This window comes from Embiotoca jacksoni, unplaced genomic scaffold (genome assembly GCF_022577435.1).
Source record: "Embiotoca jacksoni isolate LCO1_2020_lvr unplaced genomic scaffold, fEmbJac1.0.p SCAF_4, whole genome shotgun sequence".
In the NCBI taxonomy this organism is placed as follows: Eukaryota; Metazoa; Chordata; class Actinopteri; family Embiotocidae; genus Embiotoca; species Embiotoca jacksoni.
In genome coordinates this window covers 11,640,145-11,648,353 of record NW_027185392.1, presented here as the reverse complement: position 1 = coordinate 11,648,353, position 8,209 = coordinate 11,640,145, and the positions used below count along the sequence as shown (strand labels likewise).

At 42.2% G+C, this 8,209-nt stretch overlaps 2 protein-coding genes across 2 annotated transcripts; one reads left to right on the top strand and one right to left on the bottom strand.

Moving 5' to 3' along the window:
• The first annotated feature begins 124 nt into the window (after nt 1-124).
• On the top strand, nt 125-4,753 carry rps6 (ribosomal protein S6). Its single transcript, XM_069167790.1, has 6 exons — nt 125-178; nt 808-939; nt 1,386-1,596; nt 2,467-2,613; nt 3,989-4,146; nt 4,620-4,753. The coding sequence occupies exons 1-6, from the start codon at nt 173-175 to the stop codon at nt 4,713-4,715; spliced, it is 750 nt and encodes a 249-aa protein (XP_069023891.1). The 5' UTR covers nt 125-172; the 3' UTR covers nt 4,716-4,753.
• A 696-nt stretch (nt 4,754-5,449) lies between these two features.
• On the bottom strand, nt 5,450-7,902 carry LOC138209425 (perilipin-2-like). The gene is made up of 5 exons (XM_069168003.1): nt 7,699-7,902; nt 7,021-7,103; nt 6,680-6,929; nt 6,450-6,598; nt 5,450-5,855 (listed from the first exon to the last, which is right to left on the bottom strand). The coding sequence occupies exons 1-5, from the start codon at nt 7,829-7,831 to the stop codon at nt 5,514-5,516; spliced, it is 957 nt and encodes a 318-aa protein (XP_069024104.1). The 5' UTR covers nt 7,832-7,902; the 3' UTR covers nt 5,450-5,513.
• Between the last annotated feature and the right edge of the window lie 307 nt (nt 7,903-8,209).

The window sequence follows — 8,209 nt, the reverse complement described above, 5'->3', positions numbered from 1 at the left end:
TTTAATGAAATATTGCATTTATTGGCATCAGTATTTTTGTTGTAAAATATCTTCTAGTTACTTTAGAATTTAGTTAACCAGTTCTCGCGATAACATGATGCATATGTGAGATCGCGCAGCGGATATCCGGTCTCTTTTCCGTGGCAGACCATCGTAGGGCCAGTTTGGCAAAATGAAGGTAAAACATTACCCTAAGTGTTTTTTTCCGTATTAAGCTACTTTTTATAGAAATATTCTGGTTTGATTAAAGCCGTGATTGTGAACTGTAAAGCCGACCGGATGAATGCAGAAATTGTGACTTTGCTGCTGAGGATGAGGTTTGATTGTAAAGAGAGCGAGCTGTCGGAAAGTGAGATGGATAAACATGGCCGCACACTTGAGAAATGTGCACCGAGTTCAAGCTTCAGTGGACCGCGATCAAGAGTTTTCAGTCCGTGGTTCATCCGAGGTTACATTAACGTGCGGTAACTATCGGACAACGTTATCCGCGAACGTTTTGAAAGTATTATTGCTCGCGGAGCAGCTAACGTCAGCGGGCTTTGAGCTCCGAGCCGGCGGAGAAGCTAACAGGCCTCTTAGCCACGTTACCGACCTCTCGACCCGCCTCAGCTCGGAGAGGCTCGTCAGTCTCCGAAACACTTACGAGATGGCATGATTGTTCTTTTGCTCCGATGTCAACTCCGTGGAAAGTTATAGTTCACCAGAAACTTCAGAGTTGAAGCCTCGTGTTGATGCTTCCTGCTTGATGAACTTCCCTGAGCTTCACGTCCGATGTGTCCAATAACAGCTTCCTTTGAATCCTTTCAGCTGAACATCTCGTTCCCCGCTACTGGCTGCCAGAAGCTGATTGAAGTTGACGATGAGCGTAAGCTGCGTACCTTCTATGAGAAGCGTATGGCCACCGAGGTGGCTGCTGACCCTCTGGGAGACGAGTGGAAGGTAAGTCTCCTCCAGACCTGATGGGATCTTGTCCTAACATGGGTGTTGTGTTGTGTGTGTGTGTGTGTATATAATGTTCAGTTGGACATGGCACACCAGTAGACCCTTTCTGACTGGCCTGTAGTCATTAAGGGGGGACAGCGTGTTGCCAGAGGAACAGTAGAGCTGCTCATCAAATGCACCCAGACCCTTAAACCATGGCTGATTGAACTGGCTTCGCTCTCTCAGTTCAGACTGCTGCTAAGCAAACAGCTCCCGCTTATTGTAACCCCTCTTGTTTTGACGAGGAAAAAGTTGAAGAATAATTGGCCGCAACGAGCCCCGTATTTGGTCAGGATTTGTGAAATGTTTATATTGTCGGAGGCAGTGGTTTGTATTTGGTGAAAATCGCTTATCCCACGTAGAAAGACAGGCGAGTAATAACCTGTGCTCTCTTGCTTGTGCAGGGTTATATGGTGCGCATCAGCGGAGGCAACGACAAGCAGGGCTTCCCCATGAAGCAGGGTGTGCTGACCCACGGCCGTGTGCGCCTGCTCCTCAGCAAGGGGCACTCCTGCTACCGTCCCCGCAGGACCGGCGAGCGCAAGCGCAAGTCTGTCCGCGGTTGCATCGTTGACGCTAACCTCAGCGTTCTCAACTTGGTCATCGTCAAGAAAGGTAACGTGTTCAATGTGGCTCGTATGGGCCGTTTTATGGAAATCGTCGATTTGATACCAAGTGTAACTATTAACCAGTAAACCAACAGATTTCTGGATGGCTACACACATCAGCCTATTTGGTCAGATTTGAGGACGGATGTAAATCATGTGGATGGCACACCAGTAGACCCTTTCTGACTGGCCTGTAGTCATTAAGGGGGGACAGTGTGTTGCCAGAGTAACTGTAGAGCTGCTTACCAGATGCGACTAGACCCATTAACAGTGGATGGTTGAACTGCATTGCTCTCCCATTATATACTATCATAGTAACCCTAAAGACTTTTTGTCTTTTTTTTTTAAGTAAAATAATTAAATACCAGATGCCGATATGTATTATCAACTCCAGTGGAAGACAAAGCAGAGGCGTTTTTGCAGGCAGCAATGTGCGAATTTCTCTGACATTAGTGGAGTTTCATGTTGAAGAATAGTGAACGTGGGGATCATGGGTCAGTTTTTATAAAGTGTCTGTAGTGTGCTGATCTGTGGGCTGCAGACGGCTACCTTTTTCTTCCAGTAAACTTTCTGTACCTCTGGATTTTGACTCATTTTGTTTTCAGCACAGGCATAAAAAAAAACTTAAGTAACCAAAATTCAGAGTCTAACTTTGTTTTGTAATTGTTTGGATCACTAGGGATATTGAACCAAGAAATTCTTATACTAAACGGTTTCAGACAAATTCATGTACTGTTACACCCCAGGCTTTTATGGATTGTTTAATTGTGCAGGCAGAAAGATGTCATGAAGATGTGATTTGTGTAATTTGGAAGTGAACTTGGTTTTAATCAGCTTGATTGTTCAACTCATCTTCTGCTAATGTGGTTACTCTCAGGCGAGAAGGAAATTCCCGGGCTGACCGACAGCACTGTCCCTCGCCGCCTTGGTCCCAAGAGGGCTAGCAAGATCCGCAAGCTGTTCAACCTGGCTAAGGAGGACGACGTCAGGCAGTACGTTGTGAGGAGACCACTGACTAAAGAAGGTAAGACTCCAGCCGTGTCCAATTGGGTTGGCTTGAAACAACTCAACACAAATGGTTGCATCTTAAGGCACAATTCCATCAAATATTTTCATAATTATTGATTGTAATTTGGCATTGATTAAAGCCAAGTGTTTTGACATTTTATCGTCATAATTAAGGAACCACAACATCAAATCATCTTTATTTTTGTGTGATAGGTTTAAATATATACATAAACACTTCATTGTTAACTTGCAGTGAAAATCTGAAGAGGAGCAAAAGTTTCTGAGCTGAGGGTTTTTGTCATATAAAACATGACTGCCTATGAGTGTGTCTTTGTGGGCTCTCTTAGTAATAATAAAATAAATTGCATTATATACTCAAGAACTATGCATCTATACATCTAAAAAAAAAATTGGGTAAACTTCTACTTGAACTCTGCATACAAACATGAAGTGATATAAGCCTGCACAGAAATGTTCTTGTCAGCCTTTTATTTGTTTGTTTAAAATGTGTTAAATACTTCACTGTGGGTTATTTTGCATAACGTAACTGCAAAAAAATGTGGAGTAAGGCCATCCTGTGATAAATCAGGCCATTGGTGTACATGTCACATGACAAGCTTCATTGTTACAATAGCTTAGGTTTTTTTTTTTTTTTTGCCTTGTATTGGCCAGTTTAAAAACGACAAAGTAAATCCCATTTCATATTTTTGCCTCATTTTGTTTTTGTTTTGTTGAGGGAAAAAAAATACAGATAACAGCTTTTAAAACCCTTCCTGTTTCTTATGACTTCTGTAAATCACCATGGTAACTACACCCTGCCAGTAATCACACTACATGAGTAGTGTTAAAATGCAGCGCTGCACTTGGAGTACGTTTTATTTTGACAATGTAGTGTACTTTCTGCAGCGTCTGGACTCTGCATTATCATTCAAATGTGGGTGGGAAAACTCAAATTAGGAACGCTGGCTATCTTGAGCATTTGATGAAAACTGGAAGCTCTTGGTAGTGCTTATCTCACGGTTTCCTGTACGCACTCAGGTGCACTCTGCTGAGACCATTGAGCACTAATGATCAATAGGAATAAATGTAGGCAAGGGTTTGTCATTCTCAGTGGCTGCTGGTTAATATAAGGCAATGGGTTAAATACAATTACTTCTGTATTTAATTGCAGAATATTTAAAAAAAAAAAATTAAGTATCAGCTGATACGCATCATTGTTGATTGAAAAAGCTTTCTAAATTTGTAGAAGTTACTTTGACTAAGGTTAACCTATCGAAGATCCGACAGGGATTGAAACATTGTCTTTTTGAAAATGAAAGACACTTTGCAGGCTCACTTGACTCTCATTACCACACTTCATTTATTTGTACATTGGTCTCCCACTTTGGTAGGCAAGAAGCCCAGAACTAAGGCTCCCAAGATCCAGAGGCTGGTGACGCCTCGTGTGCTGCAGCACAAGCGCCGCCGCATTGCCCTCAAGAGACAGCGCACCCAGAAGAACAAGGAGGAGGCTTCTGAGTACGCCAAGCTGCTGGCCAAGAGGATGAAGGTTAGTACTGATTTCCATAGTGTGTAATCATCAACTCCAGAAACATGGATCTCTGTAATATTTGTCTTACAAACACCTCCACCTGCTTTACTGACAGATCTGAACACCAAACATTCTAGTGGTACAAAATGTAACACTGGAGCTATCATATGTAGACGAGCCATTGCTCTAAAGAGCTTATATAACTTAGTCATTACTTATTTTGCAGTTCTATTTTTTTAATTTGTTATTTTCATCTATCTGTACGTTGCTCAAGTCTCCACATTAAAGAAAGTGGAATTTGTTTTTGCAGTGTCATGTGAAATCAACTGATAACTTTTTATGCTCAAATTGTATCATCTAACAGCTTACTGTTATCTTCAGAAATCATTGTGAAATGGATAGAACAGAGCATTTAGGTACTTCGGGTACAAATAGATGCCGTTTTCCCCGTGAATAAGCATTTTGATTTACACACTTGTTCTCCCAAACAGGAGGCCAAGGAGAAGCGCCAGGAACAGATTGCCAAGAGGCGCCGCCTGTCTTCTCTGAGGGCATCCACATCCAAGTCAGAGTCCAGCCAGAAGTGAAATCCACACAATAAATAAAGTCATGTTTTGCTGAAAAATTGCTTGTGATTGTCATCCATTTTCAGGGGCCTTGTGACCATTTAGGTGTTAAGTCTTAACAGCCATCCAAGTAAAGTTAGGAGTTCACAGCATGGAATGCAGCTGTAATGGAATTTATCATTTTCGATGCTCATCAGCAATATTCTAGTGTCAAACTGTTCAAAGATGTTTAACTGGAAACAGAATGGCATGAAGTTTGAATTTAATGATGCATTGATCCAATGTTTCTGATCTGACATTAGAAACTGCTTGTTTGATCACACTTAAAATTTGAATTGCTTAGTAACCAAGTTAGTGGCTAGAGTCCATTCTAAAAATTGCTCTCTGAAACCCTTTGGACAAGTTTCATAACATCCTGCAGAACAGTTACATCAGCAGTCTTTCAACATGCCATGTGAAGGGGAGTTTTCAAATTCATTAAAAAAAAAAGCAAAGTTTAAAGATAAAACTTCCAGATTCCAAGAAACATAACTGCATTGACATGCTACACACGACCACACGGTAGGGTGTGTGAATAGTTGGAGCGGCCTTCGCTACTTTCACCGTTTCCCCATGTTTTTGTATTTGCTACAGCAGTTGCAGATTGCCTGCATGGGTTCATCTCATGCAAAAGGATCTTGAACAGTCATCTGACCTGAAGGTTAATAAGAATCAAAGATGAATTCCAGACTTTTATTGACCAGTTGAACCTCCGTTCGAAAGTACTGGGTCATAAATTAAGCCCACGAAAATGTATATAATATTTACAGGAGCAAAACATCAATGTCGCACACATCGGTGTTCATTACAGCCACTGTCGAACACGGTCATCTTGGTAGCACTTCTCATTCGCCAGGTGGGTGTAGCTTGCAGGTGAACCTGGACCACGTTCGTTTCAGGAGAGGCCTCGGCAGCTTTAAGCCAACCTCTGACTTGATTAGACTTCTCCTGATGGGATGGTGGGCAGCCCAAATAAAACATCTTGATGATAAAGAACAACACAGACGCAACCTGATGCTGCAGGTATTGAGGCAGTCCTTGGAGTCTCCAGACCAGGGTCAGCCAGTTTGTCTTAAGGTCCTGAACCAGAGCCGAAGGCCTGGACAAACGCTTCATAACCAGCTGTGGAAAAGGACAAAAAGGAGCCAAAGTGGATATTTTGTTATGGGCTGAAAACGAGTGAGAAATGTGGTGCAATTGGTGAGTTGCATAACACATTTTGACTTGTCCAAGCAGGAACTACGAGTCAATAATTAAATAATGATGGTTTAAATCCATTCAGCTGCTTCTGCCTTGGTACTGTGCATGCTGCCTCACTATCACACTTGTGCTTTTCCTGTTCTGACAACATTTTCTTTACATTTCCTGGTCCATTATCTAAAATTTAACATCGTTTTCATGAATAACATATTTTTGTACAGTGGCCCCCGAGAGCTCAACACACTGCAAACTTGGGGAAAAAAATGCATGCAAAAACACAAAAAGCTAATTAAGTAAACACCTTCACTAACTTGACAACATCCTGACAAGTGTATTAAATCAAAAGCTCTGTTTACATTGTAAATAAAAGGGAGCATGCATAGTTTTCTAGTTACAATTAAATGACTACTAATGAGTCAGTATGTTTCTGAATAATTTGATATTTTGCGATTATTTCTAAACTTAATGCAGCTTCAGACACAACCAGCCTTCCTCGGTCATTGGAGCTCAGAGCACCTGAACAGACTGAATCCTGTATCCAACAGCGTGGTAGGTCCTCCTGCACAGTTTGACAGTGAGTGAGATCAGTCGTGCAGGATAACCTCTCCTCAGAGTGGCAGCCTCAAAACCCTTCACGGAGTGAGCTGCCGCTGCTGCCACTTCTTCTAGGGACATAGAAAGGCAAATGTAGGTTTTAAATGGGACTTTAATCAGTTTCACACCAAAACCTCTGTTGTACCATCTACCTTTATCTTCTTCAGTGGGGGGAAGCACCTGGTCCATCAGAGTCTCTGACAGGTTCAGAGCAGAGTCCAGTCCCACACTGGCCACACTGACCGCTCTCTCTGCAAGTGACCGATTCTCACCATCATCCACCGGTTGCTTCCTGCTCATCGCCCATGTGACTGTGTGCTGCACACGCTCCACAGTTCCACTGGCTGCAACGCTCACCATATCCTGAATGCCGTGCAGTTGGCTCTTGGCAGAGGCAACAATCTGGGTGACGGAGACAAAAGCCAAACAGAAATGATCTGTACGTCATTGCCACTTTGAGAGGCCTGTTGGGATTTAAAAGCGGGAAAGTTACCTGCTCCGTTGGTGAGAGAAGCACAGGGAACGAAGTCTCCAGCCAGGTCAGACTTTTGCATGCAACATCATTCACAATGGAAACTGAAAACATATCAGTGAAGATATTTTGGGTGATAATTGGGTGTAAATATCACATTTGTGTACACATGCTGCATGACCTTACAAGGACAACATGATACGTTTTTAGTACCAGGGTTGTTCCAGCTGCTGAAAGCACGTGACATGTGAAAGCATTTCTTAAACTTTGTATGTACATTCGAAACTACAAGTCAATTACCTGACAAGTTTTAAATAATTTTTTTAAAAGGAAGAAAAAATATATATATATATATTTGGGGGTAAACTACTCACACATGAGAATTCACTGCTCTTATTTATTTCATATGCTTTTAATTCTAACCTGTTAGGACAATGACACGAGCCTTCTGCATCACCTTGTGCTCTGGGATGTTGTTGATGCATTATGTTTTCTGACTATTTTCTCATTTCTTCTATTTATCTCTTAAAAGTAACAGAAACGTGATTGAAAATAGTTGTTAGTTGCAACACAAATGTCAATTTACTGGGCATTTAGCCTAAAAGTAGGCTATTCCATGACCAAAAACAAATATATAAAATAGGGTTGGTAGATTATGCCAATTACAGCCTTACATAGCTATTTGACAGACACACTCACTTTGAGGCTCCAGTTTAAGAATAACAGGTGAAACGCGGTTACAGGCGGCTGTTCCTAAAGTTGTAAAGCTGTCCTCCAGCACGTCACACGCCGACTTCAGGTTGGGATGGCTGCATTTAGTGTCACTGTACATATCTGACAATTTGCCACAAGCTGAACGAACCACGGGCAGTTTGGCGAGCCTGGCAGCTGCGCTCTGCACTTTCTGCAAGAAGACAGCAGAGAGACCAAAGCTGAACTCCAGACACCCTAAACCCTCGAAGGCATTTACTGTGACGTTCGCGGTGTCATTTGTAACTTTAGGATGTAAAACAACTGGAAGAATTGGACATTGAAGAGTAAGCCCACAGTTAAGCACTAAGGAGGAGGTAGGGCTTCTTCTCGATTTTACTCACCAGATTGCTGTTCGTCGGCATGTTTAATTCAGTCTGATAGAGGAGAGGAAGTATCCTCAGAGAAACTTAAAACTTCTTTGAACCATTTACCTGCTCAGGAAAAGGTTCAAGGCAAC

Excerpts from the sequence above, each read along its gene's own strand:
- rps6 (XM_069167790.1), top strand. Across the intron at positions 1,597-2,466 it reads CTTGGTCATCGTCAAGAAAG|GCGAGAAGGAAATTCCCGGG; the intron begins GTAACGTGTTCA and ends GGTTACTCTCAG. Across the intron at positions 2,614-3,988 it reads GAGACCACTGACTAAAGAAG|GCAAGAAGCCCAGAACTAAG; the intron begins GTAAGACTCCAG and ends CCACTTTGGTAG.
- LOC138209425 (XM_069168003.1), bottom strand. The coding sequence starts at position 7,831 with ATGTACAGTGACACTAAATGCAGCCATCCCAACCTGAAGTCGGCGTGT. Across the intron at positions 6,930-7,020 it reads TTCTCTCACCAACGGAGCAG|ATTGTTGCCTCTGCCAAGAG; the intron begins GTAACTTTCCCG and ends TCCGTCACCCAG. Across the intron at positions 6,599-6,679 it reads CCCCACTGAAGAAGATAAAG|AAGAAGTGGCAGCAGCGGCA; the intron begins GTAGATGGTACA and ends CTATGTCCCTAG.